The 23178-nt window shown below is 41.0% G+C and overlaps 1 protein-coding gene and 1 pseudogene across 2 annotated transcripts; both read left to right on the plus strand.

Annotated features, from left to right (window-relative positions):
- The first annotated feature begins 1071 nt into the window (after positions 1-1071).
- On the plus strand, positions 1072-4371 carry LOC146665057 (UDP-glucuronosyltransferase 2C1 pseudogene; annotated as a pseudogene). The gene is made up of 2 exons (XR_014912375.1): positions 1072-1111; positions 2485-4371. The product of XR_014912375.1 is annotated as a UDP-glucuronosyltransferase 2C1 pseudogene (transcript).
- Positions 4372-5564: 1193 nt separating this feature from the next.
- On the plus strand, positions 5565-21934 carry LOC146665058 (uncharacterized). The gene is made up of 6 exons (XM_085411087.1): positions 5565-5846; positions 16879-16939; positions 17053-17101; positions 18664-18819; positions 19023-19115; positions 21620-21934. The coding sequence occupies exons 4-6, from the start codon at positions 18748-18750 to the stop codon at positions 21932-21934; spliced, it is 480 nt and encodes a 159-aa protein (XP_085267213.1). The 5' UTR covers positions 5565-5846; positions 16879-16939; positions 17053-17101; positions 18664-18747.
- The last annotated feature ends 1244 nt before the right edge of the window (positions 21935-23178 follow it).

The following is a 23178-nucleotide window of genomic DNA, read 5'->3' on the forward strand; positions in this document are numbered from 1 at the left end:
TGGGTGCTGGGTTCCTCCTGATGCACAACAATGCTTGGCCTCATGTGGTGGGAGTCTGCAGGCATTTCCTGGAGGAATAAGAAACTGAACCATAGACCGGACCCTACGTTAAAACCTATAGAGCACCTCTGGGACCTTACATTTTGGTCCACCGAGTTGCACGTCAGCCTGTGCAGGATCTAAGTGCTTCCCTGGTCTAGATATGGAAAGAGATCACCCAGGACATCATGTCTTCTCATTAGGAGTGTGCACCAATGATGTCAGACATTCATAGTCAGAATCTATACAAACTACTGATTATCGTTCTGAGTTGCTATAATGACATGTTAGCATTTCCAGTGAGATGCTCTGCAGCCACTTACAGTTGCTGCTTGTTTATGGGTGTTTCTGCATTCAGTCTTGTATTTAGTAGTGGAAAAACACCCGATTTAAGCTCAAGAGCTTTGATCGGGTGACTGACGTGGTCACTGGAGAATATCCCATTTCTTTGCCTTTGGGAAACTCTTGCAGTTTGCTTTGGGTCATCACCATTATCACTACGAAGCACTGTCCAGTTTGGAGCATTTGGCTATTTTCATTCTGTCATAATGCCGTGTGTGAGCCAGGAAGGATCAGGACCTAAAATACAGAACTCAGAAGTAGGACTAAGTTATAAGTGCATATAAACCAAGTTATTCCATTGATATGAGTTACAGCTGCTTTTTAAACATTCAGAACTTTTACTTCTATACATCTATAAACCATCTCAACATAATATGACTGCATTAATAAGCACATTTCTAACTGATCTCATAGAGATAATCGTTTCTGGTAATTTTAGGCTGTGGAAACACTTTTTTGCATGCACCCATGCAGTTTAATGCTCTGGCCTAGGTAAACAATCAAGCAGTACAGAGTAATGCACTGATTGGACACTAGATGGCAGAAAACATGCATCTGTTCTGTTTACAAGCTAACATGAACTCTGGCAGTAGTAGTTCAAAGCCCAGTACACACACCTTGTATAACACAAATCAGTACACCGTGTAAAAGGTGGATTTAACACAGCACCAAACATTGCATAACCGTGATAGCGAACTTGAACCTGGGGTTCACGGTTCGAAGCATTTGGGTAAGTATTACTATAGCTTAAAATGTAAATATGTTTGGAGAAACATCCCGCACTTTGTGATAAAACACTTTATGATAAAAATGTGAGTCTAACTATTTTAATTTTGGATGATTAAACGTCTATAATTAGATATTATGGAGTGGTACGCCTAGATTGTGATCTTAAAGGCAGATTTAGCTAGCTTTGTTGGATTTGATTTTATTAAACAGTGTGGTCTTTCGCAAGCAAACTGCAGTTGGAGTTGTATTATATATAGGCTGTGGACCAAAATGACGCAGAGCCGGTTTTTCATTAGAACTTAATTCAATTATTACAGTTTAAATTTCTAGAATGTTTTCAATTTTTCCCTCGTGTGGCTATGAAGAGTGAGGCTGGTGCAAGATTTTATTTGTGAAATTGAGCGTGGGTGTGGATAATTACAATTATACTGTTTGATTTGAGTTTTGTGTCTGGATTCCTTTCTTTATTTTTTTAAATCTCTGAGAATTATGAAGACCCAGGCTGGTATAAAAGTTTTTTTTTATTTTTCACTGTAAGGGAGTGGGAATGTGGACTAGCAGTCCAGCGCTGGTTGTGTGGCACATCCCCGCATGGAAGCTGTGGGTCCAGCTGTGGGGAATGACCAGTTAATGCCCAGCTGCACGTGTGAGCTGCACATCCCCAAAGCACAGAGTTTCCCAAACCCTGGCTTGGTCCATAACATGGACATATGTGTCCAGCTTCTCACAGAACACAAAGACTATCAGCAAATATATTCAAAGTATCCAAAGTTAAAATGCCTACATAAAAATTCTTTTAATGTCTAATGTTATAATACTGTTAGTACTGATGCAGTGAGGTATAAGAAGCCCTGTTTTATGAGTTTAAACTGAGCTGCTTTTTAAAAACTGCTTTAAATACAACAAAATATCTTAATCCATAGATTTCTAAGGTTTGGGTGCTCCAACAATAAATAAAAAAGCAAAAACAAAAAAAGACAATACACATATGTTTATTTTTGCCATATTTGCCATGTTTCTTTAGTCTTTTAGAGGACGTTTGAGTTTTATGAAGTACTAAATAATTTGAACTCTTCTGATCTACATAAATTATTTCAGTGAATCCCTGTGAGAAGATTAGTAGAGGAATCCCCACACAGCTCTTAAACATCAGAAACACGACAGGGAGCCCCAATAGGGCACAGCATGCTTCTATAATCTCTGATAGGTAAAAAGAAACTTTGGGTTTCAAATATTGCAATGAAGTAAACACTATTTGTCTCTTTATTGCAGTGGAGTAGACATATATAGTCAAGATATCAAGTGGAAATATCAAATTATACAAAAATGATCAGGCAGTACTGTGTTACCGACTTGTTTTTGTGTATTTTTAAGGTATCTGAGGGACATCATGAAGATGCTTTATTTACCTTTGATCCTCTTTACGCTACTCTCATTCCAACCACCCGGTTCATTTGGGGGCAAAATTCTGGTGTTCCCACTGGATGGAAGCCATTGGATAAACATGAAAGTGCTCATAGAGGAACTGCATGCCAAAGGTCATGAGATCACTGTCATTCGGCCATCTGATAGCTGGTACATCAGTGAGAAATCTCCACTCTATACCTCTGTCACACTTCCCTACTCTAGTGGATTTGAGGAAAACTTTGAAACATATTTGTTTCAACAGCTGGAAATCCGGCTTCAGGGAAAACCTACGTCCTCTTGGTCCCACATCTGGACTCAAATTCAGATCCGGAATGTGGTTGTAGAACAGTTCACTCAGTTTCACAAAGGGATGAGAGAAACAATCGTTCAGATGTTTGAAGACAAAGAGCTGATGCAGTCTTTACATGCTGCTAAATACGATGTGCTTTTGACTGACCCTGGCATCGGTTGCGGGGCCATGCTGGCACGCCGACTTCAGCTTCCTCTGGTTTTCAATGTAAGATGGACCATTCAAGGCGAGGCTCACTTCCTTATTGCTCCCTCACCTCTGGCATACATTCCTTTTACTGGAACAGAGTTAACAGATAAGATGACCTTCTCTGAGAGAATAAAGAATATGTTGAGTTACATTATTGGCATGTACACATTGTTTCACATGGCAGAAACAAACTACAAACCGGTTGTTATGAAGTACTTTGGGCCTGATGTGGATTACTCAACGTTTTTCCTGGACGCTGATATATGGCTTATGAGAAATGATTTTGTCTTTGAATTCCCACGTCCAACATTGCCAAATATTGTCTACATGGGTGGATTTCAATGTAAACCCTCAAAAGCGCTTCCTGATGACCTGGAGACATTTGTCCAGAGCTCTGGAGACCACGGAGTCATTGTGATGACCCTCGGGACTTTAGTTGCAAAGCTTCCTCAACATGTTACTGAGGAAATTGCTGCAGCCTTTGCCCGACTTCCTCAGAAGGTTATATGGAGGTATATTGGACAAAGGCCAACCAACCTGGGAAACAACACGTTACTAGTTAACTGGCTGCCACAAAATGATCTCTTAGGACATCCCAAAACTAGAATGTTTGTGACCCATGGAGGCACCAATGGAGTTCAGGAAGCAATTTACCACGGGGTGCCTATAGTTGGACTGCCCTTATTCTTTGATCAGCCCGATAATCTCTTCAGGATCAAAGCAAAAGGAGGAGCTGTGATTGTGGATATCGCTATGCTCAAAAGAGATAGCTTTGCAGAGGCACTGATGACAGCTCTTTACAATTCCACTTACAGGGAAAACATGCAGATGCTCTCCAGGCTGCACAGAGATCAGCCTATGAAACCTCTGGATCAGGCAGTGTTTTGGATAGAATATGTTATAAGACATAAAGGGACCCGTCATCTGCAGACACAGTCGTACAAAATGTCGTGGTTTGTGTACAAGTCTCTTGATGTCATTGCTTTTTTGTTGACCGTCGTTTTGCTTATGATGCTCATTTGTGTGTCATGTCTAAGGCTAGTGTGGAGAATGATCTTTTCTGGAAAAAAAGTTAAACGTGAATGATCAGAAAAACAAAAGCGATCCAATCTGAAAAACGTTCTCTGCACCAGCCATGTGCTAATTACCTGAAAGCATTTTACTTTGCCATATTTATCTTGAGAAAATCAAGAGCATAACCCTGAATGTTTCTGATTTCAGTCGAGGTTTTTATTTGTGAAGCTATGATATCTGGTGGTGAAGAATCATTAAAAAATAAATAAAAATCAACCAATCCACACATGGATCAACTCTAGAAGCGAATCACTTTAAAGCTGGGCAAGCCCCACCTTGTTTTTCACCAAATTGTTTTTTGAAAAGTGCTTTGTGAATAAAGATGATTCTAGTATTTTCTATTTAATAATTTCTCTTGTATTTTCATTGTTTCCTGCTTACATTTTTAAAGAATTATGTCAGTGTACTGCTCTTAAGCCATTTACTGACCAGGCACTAGATGGCAATACAAGACACGCTGCACCTATCTGTCCCGTACTGTTTTCCTGACAGTGAAGTTAAGCTGATTTTTATTTATAATGGCTCAGTCCAGTCCTGCATTAGTAGACGTGCCATTCTGTAACAATTTGTAAGAAATTCAATTTATGTCCTTTTGTGTTTGAAAAATGAAGAAAATGGATTCTGCAGGATTTTAATGAAAGCCCCTGGGCTCAGGAAGTAGAGCAGGTCATCTGCTACAGAAGGTTGGTTGCTCAATCCCTGGCTGCTCCAGTCTGCATGCCAAAGTATCCTTAGGCAAGATACTGAACTCAGAGTTTCACCTGATGCGTTTTTTCAGACAGTGAATGTATGTGAAGGTTAGACAAAAAGCATTTACACATTCAAAAACAAAAACAAAAACAGTTTTTAGGACTATGTGTGTGAATGAGGCTTATATAAACTGCTTTGAGTGTTCAAATAGAGTAGAAAAGCACTCTACCAGTTCATTTACTATTTATTTACTCTGTTTGTCAGATCTGTGGGCTTTATGAAGACATAAATGATTTAAAAACGCTCACAGTCAGCAAACAGATGTAATTGCTTGTCCTGTGTGCATGCTACTGCACATTGGCAACAGACGTCATGTCTTACTTTTTTTGTTTGTGGCTCTCATAGTCAGTGAATTTCCAGGTGGACTCGGGATGAGGGACAGATTCAGTAGCAGTGGGTTAATTACAGTGAAGCAAATTTCAAAGTGACCACTAAAGGAATTGTGAATAGCGTGTCCAGAGGTCTAATATATACAAATCCACAGGGTCTCTTCCTCACAGGGAAAAACACTCTGTCTTGGAAAATCACTCAGAGAAGAGAAAATGGTGAGACATTTATTTTATCCTAGTCTACACTTAAATGAAAGCAGATGTCCTCTTAGCACTGTGAGGTGCAAACTACATCATCAGTTTATCCATCCGTTCTCTTCCGCTTTCTCCCGATCAGGGTCGCAGGGAGGCTGGAGCCTATCCTTCACTCAAAAAAGTCAACTAAGGCAGTTGTTTGATTAATTCAATAGACATTTGTCTATTTAACATGAACATATTGAGTTTAGGTTTTTAAATCATTATCAGTTGTTGGTTTAACATAAAATAACAAAAAGTTTAATGAACTAGATTTGCATTCTTCAGTTCAATTAAATGTAATTATTTTAAATCAACAACTCTAAAACCGATGCCTAGTGCGCATGCTCAAACTTCCCAGAAGTGAAGAGGCGGGAACGCGGAGAAAGTTATATGTGTTCAGTGGACTGCCATTTCCCTCTGCGGAATCTTCCACAATACAGGTAAGTAATAAATAACTCAAAATATCTTAGCCAAACGAAGTTGTTCCGTCGGTTAATTGTTTAACAATGTTTTTAATTCCAAATGTGTAAGTTGTCATTAGACAGTGGAGTGGAGCAAATACAGTGAAAATCTGGTATTAGACGGTGCCAATCGGTACCGTCTAATACCTGATTTCTAATCCGCTCTGGGTATATTTATACTATTATTAGCATTTCCACTTCATTGTTTTTCTTTTTTTTTTTACCCGTTTTTGCAGTTAGTCTTATAGTGTTTTTAGCGGTTATTGATATGTTTAATTCAATATTTAACACGTTTGTAATTCACTTTCAAAGTAAATGAAGTTAGCTAAAGCTAGTATGGTTGTCTCATTGAACTTTTACCTAGCTCTGTTAGCATTCACTTTGGTTTTAAATGACGGTTATTGCAAGACATGGTCTTTGTTCACTTTTTTTATTATCATTTGCATTTTTTCTTTCTTTCTTTCTCTCTCCTTTTATTTTAAGCATTCGGCCTCTCGCAGTAATGCAAGTTAAACTAGCATGCGCGAGTTGCTAAATATTAGCTGTGTCCAAATTCACGGGCTGCATCCTTCAAATTACCGCGGTAAAGTGAGCCGTCATTTGTGAGCCGCGGTCAAGCCAGCCGCCTCCTATCCGCCGCATAAATTTCCTTGCGCTTTTACACCAGTCTTTACGGTAGCGCCCTTTTGCTTTATGTGCCGATTGAAAGCCTATACCCACGCACACATGCTGTTCGTGCGCGCACAAATTACAATGTAACAGCCCGATACAGTCAATACAATTATGGAAATGTCAAAAATTCATTAAAAATCATCCTGAATAGTTGAGGTCCAACTTTCAACACATCCCTCCTCTGGGACACCTACTGTACCTGTGTGCCAGGTTTCACCAAGATTTACTGTAGAATTCCTCAGAAATTAAAGGGTACTTGTATTCAATGCAATACAGTCAATACAATAGAATTATGTCAATTTTCAGAAATTCATTAAAAAATCATCCTGAGTAGTTGATGTCCAACTTTCAACACATTCCCCCTCTGGGACACCTACTGTACCTGTGTGCCAAGTTTCATCCAGATTTACTGTAGAATTCCTCAGAAATTAATGGAAACATTTATTCAATCTAATACAGCCAGTGCACTACAATTGTGTCAATTTTCAAAAATTCATTAAAAATCATCCTGAGTAGTTGATGTACAACTTTCAACACATCCCTCCTCTAGGACACCTACTGTACCTGTGTGCCAATTTTCATCCAGATTTACTGTAGAATTCCTCAGAAATTAAAGGGTACTTGTATCCAATGCAGTCGGCCAATACAGTAGAATTATGTCAATTTTCAAAAATTCATTAAAAATCATCCTGAGTAGTTGATGTCCAACTTTCAACACATCCCTCCTCTAGGACACCTACTGTACCTGTGTGCCAGGTTTCAGCCAGATTTACTGTAGAATTCCTCAGAAATTAAAGGGTACTTGTATCCAATGCAGTCGGCCAATACAGTAGAATTATGTCAATTTTCAAAAATTCATTAAAAATCATCCTGAGTAGTTGATGTACAACTTTCAACACATCCCTTCTCTGGGACACCTACTGTACCTGTGTGCCAATTTTCATCCAGATTTACTGTAGAATTCCTCAGAAATTAAAGGAAACTTATATTCAATTCAATACAGTCAATACAATAGAATTATGTCAATTTTCAGAAATTCATTAAAAATCATCCTGAGTAGTTGATGTACAACTTTCAACACATCCCTCCTCTGGGACACCTACTGTACCTGTGTGCCAAGTTTCAGCCAGATTTACTGTAGAATTCCTCAGAAATTAAAGGGTACTTGTATCCAATGCAGTCGGCCAATACAGTAGAATTATGTCAATTTTCAAAAATTCATTAAAAATCATCCTGAGTAGTTGATGTCCAACTTTCAACACATCCCCCCTCTGGGACACCTACTGTACCTGTGTGCCAAGTTTCATCCAGATTTACTGTAGAATTCCTCAGAAATTAAAGGGTACTTGTATTCAATGCAATACAGCCAATACACTATAATTATGTCAATTTTCAAAAATTAATTAAAAATCATCCTGAGTAGTTGATGTCCAACTTTCAACACATCCCTCCTCCGGGAAACCTACTGTACCTGTGTGCCAGGTTTCACCAAGATTTACTGTAGAATTCCTCAGAAATTAAAGGGTACTTGTATCCAATGCAGTCAGCCAATACAATATAATTATGTCAATTTTCAAAAATTCATGAAAAATCCTCCTGAGTAGTTGATGTCCAACTTTCAACACATCCCTCCTCTGGGACACCTACTGTACCTGTGTGCCAAGTTTCAGCCAGATTCACTGTAAAATTACTCAGAAATTAATGGACATTTATATGCAATTCAATACAGCCAATACACTACAATTATGGAAATTTCAGAAATTCATTAAAAATCATCCTGAGTAGTTGAGGTCCAACTTTCAACACATCCCTCCTCCGGGAAACCTGCTGTACGTCTGGGCCAAGTTTCAGCCAGATTTACTGTAATATTCTTCAGAAATTGCAGGGAACTTATGTTCAGTGCAAGAAAGGCTGAAAGACGACCACCACTGAACAAGACACACAAGCTGAAACGTGAAGACTGGGCCAAGAAATATCTCAAGACTGGTTTTTCTAAGGTTTTATGGACTGATGAAATGAGAGTGAGTCTTGATGGGCCAGATGGATGGGCCCGTGGCTGGATTGGTAAAGGGCAGATAGCTCCAGTCTGACTCAGACGCCAGCAAGGTGGAGGTGGAGTACTGGTTTGGGCTGGTATCATTAAAGATGAGCTTGTGGGGCCTTTTCGGGTTGAGGATGGAGTCAAGCTCAACTCCCAGTCCTACTGCCAGTTTCTCGAAGACACCTTCTTCAAGCAGTGGTACAGGAAGAAGTCTGCATCCTTCAAGAAAAACATGATTTTCATGCAGGACAATGCTCCATCACACGCGTCCAAGTACTCCACAGCGTGGCTGGCAAGAAAGGGTATAAAAGAAGAAAAACTAATGACATGGCCTCCTTGTTCACCTGATCTGAACCCCATTGAGAACCTGTGGTCCATCATCAAATGTGAGATTTACAAGGAGGGAAAACAGTACACCTCTCTGAACAGTGTCTGGGAGGCTGTGGTTGCTGCTGCACGCAATGTTGATGGTGAACAGATCAAAACACTGACAGAATCCATGGATGGCAGGCTTTTGAGTGTCCTTGCAAAGAAAGGTGGCTATATTGGTCACTGATTTGTTGTTGTTTTGTTTTTGAATGTCGGCGAGGATTCCGCACGGCACTCCCCTCCATTCACCTCGCGAATCTCCGCTCTCTTCCAAACAAAGTCGACGAATTACTGCTCTTAAACCGGACTAACAAGGACTTTGCACGCTCTGCTGCCCTCTGCTTCACTGAAACCTGGCTCAGTGAGCGAGTCCCAGACGCTGTCTTAAATCTGCCGGGCTTCCAACTTCACCGGGCGGACCGCGAAACAGAGCTCTCAGGGAAAACAAAGGGTGGTGGAGTCTGCTTCTACATTAATGAAGGTTGGTGTACTGATGTCACAGTGTTACAGAAACACTGCAGCCCACACTTGGAAAGTTTTCTCATCAACTGTAAACCTTTTTATTCACCGCGGGAGTTTTCTTCCTTCATGCTGGTCAGAGTTTACATCCCTCCACAGGCCAACGCGAACAACGCACTGTGCGAGCTGGCTGACCAGATTACTACCCTGGAGAGGAAATTCCCGGATTCCTTTACAATTATTCTTGGGGATTTTAACAGAGTAAACCTAAACTACGAACTCCCTAAATACAGACAGCATATAGACTGCCCCACCAGGGACAACATCATACTGGATCACTGCTACACCACTCTAAAAGATGCCTATCGCTCTGTGCCCCGGGCAGCTTTGGGACATTCTGATCACTGCATGGTCCATCTTATTCCAGTTTATAGGCAAAAACTCAAACGTGCGAAGCCTGTAGTCAAAACTGTGAAGAAGTGGACTAACGCAGCAAAGCAGGAACTGCAGGACTGTTTTGACTCCACTGATTGGACTGTTTTTGAAGCTGCATCTAAGAACCTAGATGAGCTCACGGACACTGTGACATCATACATCAGTTTCTGTGAAGACGTGTGTGTGCCAACAAAGACCTTTTGCACATACAACAACAATAAACCATGGTTCACTCCTAAACTCCAACATCTTCGTAAGGCCAAGGAGGACGCCTACAGAAGTGGTGACAGGGTCCTGTACAAGCAAGCCAGGAACACACTGACCAAGGAGATCAAAGCAGCTAAAAGGATCTACTCCTAGAAGCTGGAAGAACGGCTCTCAGCCAACGACCCTGCATCAGTGTGGAGGGGCCTGCAGGAAATCACCAGCTACAGACGCCCCCCCACCCACTATTGAAGCAAACAAAGACCTGGCCAACGAGTTAAACACTTTCTACTGCAGGTTTGAGACGGACAGACTCCCACGCCCCACCCTCCCCTCCCCAGGGACATTGCTTCAGACATTGACCCCCAACACACCTTCCACCTCTCCCCCCTTCACCCTGCCCCTCCCCAATCAAGACTCAACGACCACCCCCACCCTCCCCAATCCAGACTCAACGACCACCACCACCCTCTCCAACCCAGACTCAACGACCTCCACCACACCTCTCACCCCCCTTTCCTCCTCCCTGAAACTAAGAATACACACTCAGGATGTGAGCCGACTATTCCAGAAACAGAAGCCCAGGAAAGCCCCCGGACCAGATGGCGTCTCACCCTCCTGCCTCAAAACCTGTGCTGAACAGCTGGCTCCCATCTTTACTCGCATCTTCAACAGATCCCTGGAGCTGTGTGAAGTTCCCTCCTGCTTCAAACGCTCCACCATCATCCCTGTTCCCAAGAAACCCACCATCACAGGACTGGATGACTACAGACCTGTCGCCTTGACGTCTGTGGTCATGAAATCCTTCGAACGACTGGTGTTAGCCCATCTGAAAGACATTACAGGCCACCAGCTGGACCCTCTGCAGTTTGCCTACCGGGCAAACAGTTTGGTGGATGATGCAGTGAACATGGGGCTGCATTACATCCTGCAACACCTTGACCGCCCGGGAACTTATGCCAGGGTCCTGTTTGTGGACTTTAGTTCGGCTTTTAACACCATTGTGCCTGAACTTCTCTCCTCCAAACTCTCCCAGCTCAGTGTGTCACCAGCTACCTGTCAGTGGATCACCAGCTTCCTGACAGACAGAAAGCAACAAGTGAGGCTGGGGGAGATCACCTCTGAAACTCGGTCCCTCAGTATTGGTGCCCCTCAAGGATGTGTCCTCTCACCACTACTGTTCTCCCTCTACACTAACGACTGCACCTCCAAGAACTCGGCTGTCAAACTCCTAAAGTTTGCAGATGACACCACTGTCATTGGCCTCATTCAAGATGGTGATGAGTCTGCATACCGGCAGGAAGTTGAGCGGCTGGTACTCTGGTGCAGTCAGCACAATCTGGAGCTGAACACTCTTAAGACTGTAGAGATGACAGTGGACTTCAGGAGACATCCCTCAACTCTGCTCCCCCTCACCATATCAGACAGCCCTGTGTCGACTGTGAAGATCTTCAAGTTCCTGGGTACAACCATCTCCCAGGACCTGAAGTGGGAGACCAACATCAACTCCATCCTCAAAAAGACCCAGCAGAGGATGTACTTCCTGAGACAACTGGGGAAGTACAGTCTCCCACAGGAGCTGCTGATCCAGTTCTACACTGCGGTCATTGAGTCTGTCCTGTGCTCCTCCATCACAGTCTGGTATGGAGCAGCCACTAAACAGGACAGGAGCAGACTGCAGCGGACTGTACGGGCAGCAGAAAGGATCATCAGCGCCCCCCTGCCCTCCATCCAGGATCTGTACCTCTCAAGAACCAGGAAACGGGCAGGGAAAATCATCGTAGACCCCTCACACCCTGCACACAGACTTTTTGATCTGCTGCCCTCTGGCAGACGGTACAGAAGCCTGCAGACCAGGACCACCCGACACAGGAACAGTTTCTTTCCCCTCGCCATCTCCCTTCTTAACAGTTGACCTGTCACACTGCTCCCACTGCCAGACTGCAGCTGCACCTTATGTACATTTTGTAGTATTCATTCCACCTCATTCATTTCTGTATTTTATGTATATAAGTTTAGATTCGTTATTTATAGTTGGTTTACACAGCTTTGTGTATGTATGTGTAATGTGTATATATAGACACTTGTGTGTGTGTGTGTGTGTGTGTGTGTGTGTGTGTGTGTGTGTGTGTGTGTGTGTGTGTGTGTGTGTGTGTGTGAGAGATTTACATTGCTGTGCTTGAGAGCCACCATCTACCGGAACCAAATTCCCTGTATGTGTCTGCACATATACTTGGCCAATAAACACGATTCTGATTCTGATTCTGATTCTGATTCTGAGATGTATATTTGTGAATGTGGAGATGTTATATTGGTTTCACTGGTAAAAATAAATAATTGAAATGGGTATATATTTGTTTTTTGTTAAGTTGCCTAATAATTATGCACAGTAATAGTCACCTGCACACACAGATACCCCCCTAAAATAACTAAAACTAAAAACAAACTAAAAACTACTTCCAAAAACATTCAGCTTTGATATTAATGAGTTTTTTGGGTTCATTGAGAACATGGTTGTTGTTCAATAATAAAATTATTCCTCAAAAATACAACTTGCCTAATAATTCTGTACTCCCTGTAGGTCTGTTGACAGAGCTCTGTACAGGTCTGCTCGAGCTGACCTGAAAAGGGGTCCCACCTGTCCAGCAACAACACATGGCATGGAATAATAGACATCATAAACCACAGAGGCAGAACTGTGAAAACAGAAAACCTGAGTGTGCAGCTAGCAGAGGACATAAACAGCTTCTTTGCCCGCTTTGAAACACCACAACAGCAGCATTCATCTGCCTCAGCCCTGCTCCCATCCTCATCCTCACCTGGTTCCTGCACCGCTCCATTCACTGTAACGGAGCACGATGTCAGATGCGTGTTCCTAGCAGTGAACCCCAGGAAGGCAGCCGGTCCAGACGGAATACGTGGTAAAGTGCTAAGACCATGTGCCCACCAGCTCACCCTCATCTCCACCAGAATCTTCAACCTCTCACTGGATGAAGCAGCCATCCCATCCTGTCTAAAATCAGCCACAATCATCCCAGTACCAAAGAAGTCTCCCATCACCAGCCTGAACTATTATTGCCCTGTGGCCCTCACACCGGTAATCATGAAATGCTTTGAGAGACTAGTCCTTCAGCACACCAAGGATTACCTCCCCCCAGAATTCGACCCCCACCAGTTTGCATACCGTGCAAACAGATTCACAGAAGATGCCATCACCCTCCACTCGGTGCTGAGTCACCTAGAACAGCGGCAGAGCTACGCCAGAATGCTTTTTGTGGACTACAGCTCACCCTTCCACCACTCGCCCATTGAGAGCCTACTAACTTACTGCATCACAGTATGGTACAGCAGCTGCACTAAGGCGGATAGAGCCACCCTCCCAGCATGTTTGCAATGAGTAGGAGATGCTCTGTATCTCACTGTACAACTGTATAGTGACAAAGGTATTGGGTTCTTTTCTAAAAATTGCTATAAACAGAGGAACCCAAACTGATGAAAAGTGGCGAATATTTTTTTTCAAATGACTATTTTTAGTGGATTTGTGATATAGAAGCAGAATGACAGAATGTTAAAAGAAGTTACTTTTAGTCGCTCTAAGCTGGGCATTGCGTTCTCTGGCTGTTCAAAGCAATGGAACTTTAGACTTTCCAAGCAAATAATGATGGCCATACTGATGTTCTTTTCAGTACATTTTACTTTATGTTCATTTTCATTTTTATGATGTTTCTATTTTTACATAATTCCTCCCACATAGCAAAATTGGTATGGCCTGGATCTGTCCCACACAATGTGCTTACACATGGCCTGCGTACCGCAAAGAATGACGGCCCTATGGTGGCCCAGATCTGGTTTACCAGAGGTGGCCCACACATGAGCCAGCACAAGGCCAGTTGCAGACACACTGCTGGCCCTGTGCTGGCCCAGAACAGTTTCAGCTCTGGCCCCAGATGTCAGCCTAATGTGCACCTTAGCCATGTAAGCCATGTAATAACAACATGTGCTGGAACATAATAGTGCAAAAGTAACATGACGAAACTCTGTTCAGACAGTGAATGGACTGATTCTTATACAGCACTTTTTTACTCACCCATATTACTCAAAGTGCTCTATACAACATGTCACATTCACCCAATCAGGCCAAATGTGGCATGCCATCACATAAACAGTGCCATCTTACCATGCCAGAAGTCAGCCAGCAGTGCCGGCTTGACACCAGATCCAGGCAAGACCCGTCTGCTATGTGGGATGACTTGTTCTTTTGGCATTTTAGTTGTGGATTATGTTTGGACTGTGTCTCTTGCCCTTTCAGTATTGTTTTCTTGTGCTTCTAAGTGTCCCTTTGTTTCTTTTTAGGTTATGTAGTATGGGTTAGAGATATTTTGTATGTTGTTTTTGTTTAATAAATCCGCCTTTTGGATTATTCCCTGATGTGCCTGAGTTCTGTTATTTAGTGTCACTTTGAAAGGACACACATCCAGCATTGACATATAATTGTTCTTTCAATTTTTGATAAAGATTACAGTGAATTGAGATGTAACTTGGCCCAGAGGCACGGTAGGACGCCCAGAGTAAGAAAGTGTTGAAAGTTGGACCTCAACTATTATGGATGATTTTTAATGAATTTTTGAAATTTCCATAATTGTAGTGTATTGGCTGTATTGAATTGCATATAAATGTCCTTTAATTTCTGAGGAATTTTACAGTAAATCTGGATGAAAATTGGCACACAGGTACAGTAGGTGTCCCAGAGGGGGGATGTGTTGAAAGTTGTACATCAACTACTCAGGATGATTTTTAATGAATTTTTGAAAATTGACATAATTCTACTGTATTGGCCGACTGCATTGGATACAAGTACCCTTTAATTTCTGAGGAATTTTACAGTAAATCTGGCTGAAACCTGGCACACAGGTACAGTAGGTGTCCTAGAGGAGGGATGTGTTGAAAGTTGTACATCAACTACTCAGGATGATTTTTAATGAATTTTTGAAAATTGACATAATTCTATTGTATTGACTGTATTGAATTGAATATAAGTTTCCTTTAATTTCTGAGGAATTCTACAGTAAATCTGGCTGAAACTTGGCACACAGGTACAGTAGGTGTCCCAGAGGGGGGATGTGTTGAAAGTTGTACATCAACTACTCAGGATGATTTTTAATGAATTTTTGAAAATTGACATAATTATAGTGTATTGGCTGTATTGCATTGAATACAAGTACCCTTTAATTTCTGAGGAATTCTACAGTAAATCTGGATGAAACTTGGCACACAGGTACAGTAGGTGTCCTAGAGGAGGGATGTGTTGAAAGTTGGACATCAACTACTCAGGATGATTTTTAATGAATTTTTGAAAATTGACATAATTCTACTGTATTGGCTGTATTGCATTGAATACAAGTACCCTTTAATTTCTGAGGAATTCTACAGTAAATCTGGATGAAACTTGGCACACAGGTACAGTAGGTGTCCTAGAGGAGGGATGTGTTGAAAGTTGGACATCAACTACTCAGGATGATTTTTAATGAATTTTTGAAAATTGACATAATTCTATTGTACTGACTGTATTAGATTGAATAAATGTTTCCATTAATTTCTGAGGAATTCTACAGTAAATCTGGATGAAACTTGGCACACAGGTACAGTAGGTGTCCCAGAGGGGGGATGTGTTGAAAGTTGTACATCAACTACTCAGGATGATTTTTAATGAATTTTTGAAAATTGACATAATTCTATTGTATTGACTGTATTGCATTGAATACAAGTACCCTTTAATTTCTGAGGAATTCTACAGTAAATCTGGATGAAACTTGGCACACAGGTACAGTAGGTGTCCCAGAGGAGGGATGTGTTGAAAGTTGTACATCAACTACTCAGGATGATTTTTAATGAATTTTTGAAAATTGACATAATTATATTGTATTGACTGTATTGCATTGAATACAAGTACCCTTTAATTTCTGAGGAATTCTACAGTAAATCTGGATGAAAATTGGCATACAGGTACAGTAGGTGTCCCAGAGGAGGGATGTGTTGAACGTTGGACCTCAACTATTCAGGATGACTTTTAATGAATTTTTGAAATAAACATAATTGTAGTGCATTGACTGTATTGCACTGAATATGAGTTTACTGTGATTTCTGAGTAATATTACAGTAAATCTGGGTAAAAACTGGCCCAGAGGTAAAGTAGGTGTCCGAGAAGAGGATTGTGTTGAAAGCTTGGCATCAACTTTTAAGAATGATTTTTAATGAATTTTTGAATATGCAACCAGACTGTCACGATGGCTGTATTGAGCTGTTCCATTGTAATTTGTGTGCGCGCGCGCGTGTGACTGTTCACGCGCGTGCGTGTGACTGTTCACGCGCGTGCGTGTGCGCGCGAGTCTAGGCTTTCAATCAGGATATAAAGCGAAAAGACGCTACCGTAAAGACTGGTGTAAAAGCGCAAGGGAATTCATGCGGCGGATAGGAGGCGGCTGGCTTGACCGCGGCTCACAAATGACGGCTCACTTTACCGCAGTTTCAAATTGACTTGAACGCTAGTGCATGGGAAAAAGAGCATAAACACGAGGTCAGAGGAAAAGGCAATGGCGGATAGTTATGAAAATTGCCTGTCGGACCTTTACCGCAACTACCAGCATCTTTATTGCATAGTGTGAAACACTGCTATTACATTTGGCAACAGATTGGATATTTATCTGTGAATTTTATATTGCAAGAGGTATTTATATGTATTTGTATATTTTTTTTTATACATTTGCAACAAAGTAAAAAAAAATCCACTGTGGAATTTTTATAAAATAATTTTGTCTGTTTTCTTTACCATAGTAACACCACAAAGAAAGCTGACCCCTTTTTCTGATTGTTTGTGCCTCCTCTTTAATACATGGTAAGCCTTTTACCATCATATATTTATTATGATAGTTTTATGATTTAATCAAAGTGGAAAAAAAAGGTGCCAATAAAACCATCCTTAAAACTGCTTTTCTTTTTTTCTTTCAGTGACTTGTATGTGGCAGTGCAAGCGTTGTTCCATCAGGGAGAGTAGTAGGTACAAATTATTGAAACACTGTACAGGGCTCGCCAAATCGCTAGCCCGACGTCCCGGGGCTAGCGATTTTTCCAGTCGGGCTACCAAAATCTATCTCTGCCCTGCCCGTCGGGCTGTCATAGGAAGGAAAAATATATGTCAATGCTTCTGCATTCTTTCGGAAATGTAGCTGGGTAATTATGTCATTGGCATCGGTGAGCCACTGTCAATATGTGACAGTGGCTCGCGCTTGTTTTTTGCTTTCACTTTGCAATCGCGCGCGAACTGTGTATAGAGAGTGATAGTACTGATTGGTGAGTGATGATAATTTGCGCACCAATTCCTCTGACATCGTCTTATCAATCGTTAGCTTACTATGCAAACATGACAAGTGAAATCTCCCGCAGCTTAAACATGTGAGAGGTTGATCGCGCAGAGAATCGCTGAGCTTATGTGAGTGCGTGTGTAAAAGCAGCAGGATATATATTTCAGTTCTGCTGAGCCAACTAAGACAGGTCAGGGTGAAGAAGTGACAGCCAAAGAAAAGCTTACCACAAAACGGAAAAGTTATGACAAATCAGACTAAGGCAAAAAGAAAGTGCAGCTTTATGGTTTCATAGACAAAATAATTTCTGTGGCTGCAATATGACGAGCTAAATAACCAGGGCTGCACATAAGTGGTCCGCAGGTGCGTATTTGCTGTCAAAATAAAAAACGCGCACAAGATAAGAAGTTGCAACGCGTGTTTGCATACATAAGATTTTCTGGAGGAGGACAGACATTTGTTTAGAACTCTTAAATATGTCGAAGAAGCTCCTTTAAGCAATTACTTTGGTTTTCCTCCACCTCCAAAGAAATGTCAGAAGGAGTCCAAACCACAAAATAAGCGCGTATTCTCGGAAAAGTGGTTGCAGAAGGTGAGCTGGCTTCAAACAAATGATGAACGCACAGATGTGGTGCAGAATGTGTCGTGAAAATCCCACTCTAGCGGACAAAAACAGCCTTTTATATGGACGCAAACGCGCGTTGCAACTTCTTATCTGTTGCGTGTCTTTTATTTTGACAGCGAATGCGCACATGCGGACCACTTATGTGTACCCGTGTAAATAACATAATGTTCTGCCGGGTGTGTTGTTGATTTTCCCTCGATTTCTGAGTCGACAAGCGCCTTTGTTACTGGGACCAGTAATTTTAAGAAAGGCCCCCATTAGAAATGGATTATTGCTCAGTCTGCAATATCTTTCCCAGAACAAACACCAATTGCAAATAACATACTAAAAATAAACCTGAAAATCAGTTTAGAACACCGTACTATGTTGCAAAGAGTGAACTACCACTGGTGCAATTTAGCAGTCTTTGCAAACTTCAAAAAGCAAATGGCCTAGATCTTGGTTCCACTTGCCTCTTACTTGTGACTTTAGTGGAAATTTCAAATTCAGGATCTGACACAGACTGATTCATGTTCTACACAGACAGCACTGATGTCTGCATGGTCTTCTAAAAGCAGCTTTAGTCAGCTTAGATGTGAAGTGAGTGAAATATACAGTTGAGTTTTTAATCAATGTATTTGTTCTCTATTGCAGATTGACAAGGAGTTTCTGCGAATCACCACAAAGCCTCTGCTATCTACTTTCTTTGCCGAGCTTGACCAATACGCGCCACGCTTAATGGAAATCTTTCTGACCAAAGGAGGGACACGTGGAAAGAAAATAAGAGGTCTCATGCTTGCCATCTCCAAGGTTTGTATTAGGATTGAGTAGACTTTGTCATAGGCAGCAAAAATAACTTTTATTTGGAGATGAAGTTGTCAATTTTGTTTCGGCTTAACAAATGGTACATGCCAGGTTCTAACCTAAAGAATAATTATGCAAGTTAACTGATTACCCTAGCTTTAAGAAAAACAGACTGGTTTTGGCTCATATTATCTCCTCCTCCTCTCCAGCATGACAACATCCATACCAGACGAGCATGCATCTTGAAGTCTTTGTGCATCTACCTAAACGAAGACTATGAGAAGTTAATAAAGGAGTACTTGGTGAGTCACTGTGACAGCATGTTGACCGTAACATTCTCATACAAATTGTAACGTTGCCTCAAATGCAAATCGTTAAAATTAAAATTTTGAGATTAGCAACAAGACACCTGGTATTGGGGAAAGCATGTCTTGAATACCAAACAGTATTAAGCGTTGCAATAAAGAATTTCTGGAATTTGGTATTGGAAGGAAAGAAATTTATGCATACTTAAACTTGATACACAAACATACAATGCATTTAACATGCATCAAGACAATATTGCTTTTGAATCTGTACTTGGATTAAAACAAGTCCTGGGGCCCGTTCTTCGTACCTCGCTAAGTAAGTTAGCTGGATTTGATTGTTGACGATTTCGCGTGATCCTGGATCGTTCGGTTCCCCGAAGCTCATCCGGGACTTGCTGCCATAGCAACAGAGCCGTAAGCGTAAACCTGCTCGGGAGCAGATTCACTTTATGTAAACAGGATTAGATCGCGGCCACGCAGGTATGTCCGCTTCATTTATACGAAAGCAACAGCGATATTCCACCACTGTTTCACCATAAATAAATAACATCAATGTAACTAAAGATAATGCAGCACTTGATCCATTTATTGATTTCACACAGATACATACAGGTCATTTCCTAAAAAAGGGAAATGTACTATTAACATTCTATTACATGTATGTGATTATTACAGATGTAATTCATATTTCAGAGTAGTAATTGCAAATTACTTTGTGCAATCAAGATGAGAGACCACGGCTATAACAGCGAAGGTGGATTTGGGAAGTCTGTCGCAGCCATGTCCTGTCCGTATACGCGACCAACCCATTGCGGAAGGTGCAAGATTGATAAGGAGAGTCCTCAGAATTCAGCGTATATTGCGGGATAGACAGGATCCTTTAGCTCAGCGCGACAGTGTGCTCATTGAGAGATATCGATATTCCCGTGAGGGTATTATTCACTTAACCAACTTGTTGACGAGGGGGTGCAGGACCACCACCTTTCTTTTTTTGCTCTGCCCTTTTCTTGGTTGCTGTTATGAACAAACAAACAGATTATTCCAGGGTCTCATTCCAAGAGACTAAAAGCAATATAAGTGATAAATATTACCATTCTGTAGAATATTCTTATATTTCACTTTTACTTGTTCCCATGTTCTAGTGGGTCCTGTTGTGGCTCTAATGTGAAAGGGGATATAATATAACATAATATAATATAATGTAATATAATATTGGATAATATAGTGTAATATAATAAATTTACCCTACCGCCTACTGGTGTTGGCCAGAGGGGCCGATGGCGCGATATGGCAGCCTGGCTTCTGTCAGTCTGCCCCAGGGCAGCTGTGGCTACAACCGTAGCTGCCTCCACCAGTGTGTGAATGTGAGAGTGACTGAATAGTGGCATTGTAAAGCGCTTTGGGTGCCTTGAAAAGCGCTATATAAATCCACTCCATTATTATTGTTATTATTAAATTACTTACGAGTTTAATTTGTCAGCAACTTTCTGCCAGCCCTCTCTCCTTGCTTTTGCAGCCTTTGCAGTGTTCCCTTGCGTTTTAATTAAACTCTGAAACTCCTGAAATCCCTCACTCAAGAGTTCTTGCTCTGCTGCCGAAAAATACCGAGCGCGCTCCTTCGACATTTTCGCCGACCAATCAGAGGGTTGCCGATCAATGTTTCTACTATCGATGCGTAGCCCCTTTTACGACACCCAGTGATCTCACATTACTTCATCCAGCTGTACTGATCGTCAACAGCAGGTGTGTTCGGAGAACCGGATTAGCGGGCTCACGGTTAGCGCGATGATTTGGTCTTGGATGCGTCATTTGATCTTGGATGTAGTAAGCGACGTACGAAGAACGGGCCCCTGTTGTTTTTTCATTGCTATGGTCATCAGTATTTGTAAATAGAAATGTCTATGAACTTTGAGCTGTTTAGTACTAACACTTCTATACCTGTTTTATTTTAGCAGCTGAGTTAGCCTTTTCTCGAGTCCTGTCCCCCTAAGTTACTCTTGCTACGTCCGACAAACAAATGGTTTCCTCTGCGCACCAATGGGTACCCGAATGTGCGAGCAGACATGCTTCATAATGTTCGGTACATTTACCTGGGAGTGGGGCCATACACACTGTTTAATCCATTCACGTTGTTTTTGACTTTGTGAATGGAAAGAACACAACTCCTCCAGACACAATCTCTCGGCGTATCGGTGGGCACACCGCTTCTCCATCTTGCTTGAGGTTAATGTTTGTCAGACACAGTAACGGTTGCTATAATGTGTAATTGGACAATGGCCCTTTCGGGGGAGGGGCCGGTGAGAGGTCAATTATGCCACCTCTTTTGACATGAGAGGTGTATTTTATAATTTATGTATTGGAGTAATTACTAACAACTACTTTAGTGGTGTAATTTTCTGTTTATTACTTTGACTACTTGGATTTTATGAACAGCATAGAAACAGTTGTTTAAACAATCTCTTAAATTTTACTTTGTTGTCTTATATTTTTTCATGTAGGATACGGACAGCGAGGCAAAAAGCTGCATGGAGCAAACTGTGATGGGGGTGTACGTCATCCAGAAGGAGGGTGCTGAACCTGAAGATGACCCAGAGGACGTTGGTGTCCTGATTGAGGGTGTGGAGGCTAACACTGATTTGGGTAACATTGCACAAGCATGTGCTCTGTTGTTTGGACTCATATACTGTTTGAACCTGAGCTACCCACCAGAACTTAAATGCACCTTTGAAGTCCTCCAGAAGATACTTTTAAATCTTGATGGACAAAAGCTGTCTTCAAAGGTACAGTTTCTGAAAAACAAGCTTATGGGGTGAGAGCACTTGAAAATGACTGATAGGTCTTGAATGGTTCATTGGTGCAATGGTGATTTCCAATATATAATGTTAATATTTGAGTTGTTTATATTTTTTTCTTTCATTTAAAAAATATTTTTTTAAGTTTTTGGATTCTCTCTGTTGGGCAATTCACCTTTTATACAGCACTGCCGATGATTTTTGTTTGTCCTTATATAGATGGCTCAAAATGGATCAGAAGTACTGACAGAAGTACTATGTTGTGTTTATGTGTCAAGGGCCTGTAAAATTTAAGACCACTGCCACCTGTTAAGTTCACTGTATTATTGTGTCCATTTTGCTTGCTAGCATGTTTTAAAACACAGCAAAAACTATATTGCTAGCTGTGGAGGACTGCAACCAAAATTAAAAAAATAAATACAGAAATATAAAAATTGGTCAAACTAATAATTATTTCAATGAGATACACCAAACAAATATAGATTTTCATCACCTATGGATTTTTTTGTTGTTGTATTGCCCCCAAATTATTTCTAATTATTTTATTTTTCCAAATTCACACAATAGTAATTCTATTTTGTCACATGTTTTAACTTGCCAAGTGGGAGATGTATTTTTATCTTTTAGTTTAATTTTTTTAAAATGCAGTCGATATATTGAGCAAATTTTGCATCTGTTTTTAGTTGTCGAAGCTTTGGTTCCAACATATTACCTATGTAAATAAGTATTCTAACGTTTACCTTTTGAAGTGGCATAATGCTTGCAGGTGTACAAAAATGGTAAGCTTTTATATTGTCCACTAAATCCAGTTAATAAAGATAATGTTATCATAATCTGATTGTGACTTTTTTTGTAAAGTAGTGGGTTTCTAAATGTGTAACAAATGTAAACAAATCTAATTGAAATAATTTGGTTGAAATGAGTGAAATCATTGCCTTGATTAACGAAGTAGTTGTTGAAACAACAAGATTTAATTCTGTTTTCCTAAACTTTTTAAATTGTGTAGAATGAATTAAAACAAATTTCACTCTACATACTTAAATAAATCACTTCAAATCAATGTAAGTATAGTATGTTGATCCAACGTAATCTGATTACATTAAACCACCAAATGCTAAATGTGTTGGTTTGACATGATCGAAAAGGGTTTATTGTACTTGGTTAAATTGTGTGCAAAAAGGGTGCCATGATTAAATTGTGTTCATCCAACAACAGATTTTTTTGAGTGTTGCTACCTTGGGGCGAGAGGCAGGGTACACCCTGGA

Source organism: Rhamphochromis longiceps, linkage group LG7 (assembly GCF_057381845.1).
Source record: "Rhamphochromis longiceps isolate RC_006_pf linkage group LG7, R_longiceps_female_GT1.1, whole genome shotgun sequence".
NCBI classification, from domain to species: Eukaryota; Metazoa; Chordata; class Actinopteri; order Cichliformes; family Cichlidae; genus Rhamphochromis; species Rhamphochromis longiceps.

Coding starts and splice junctions, on each gene's coding strand:
- LOC146665058 (XM_085411087.1), top strand. CDS start 18,748: ATGGAAATCTTTCTGACCAAAGGAGGGACACGTGGAAAGAAAATAAGA. Junction 18,820..19,022: donor TCATGCTTGCCATCTCCAAG/GTTTGTATTAGG, acceptor CCTCCTCTCCAG/CATGACAACATCCATACCAG. Junction 19,116..21,619: donor AGTTAATAAAGGAGTACTTG/GTGAGTCACTGT, acceptor TTTTTCATGTAG/GATACGGACAGCGAGGCAAA.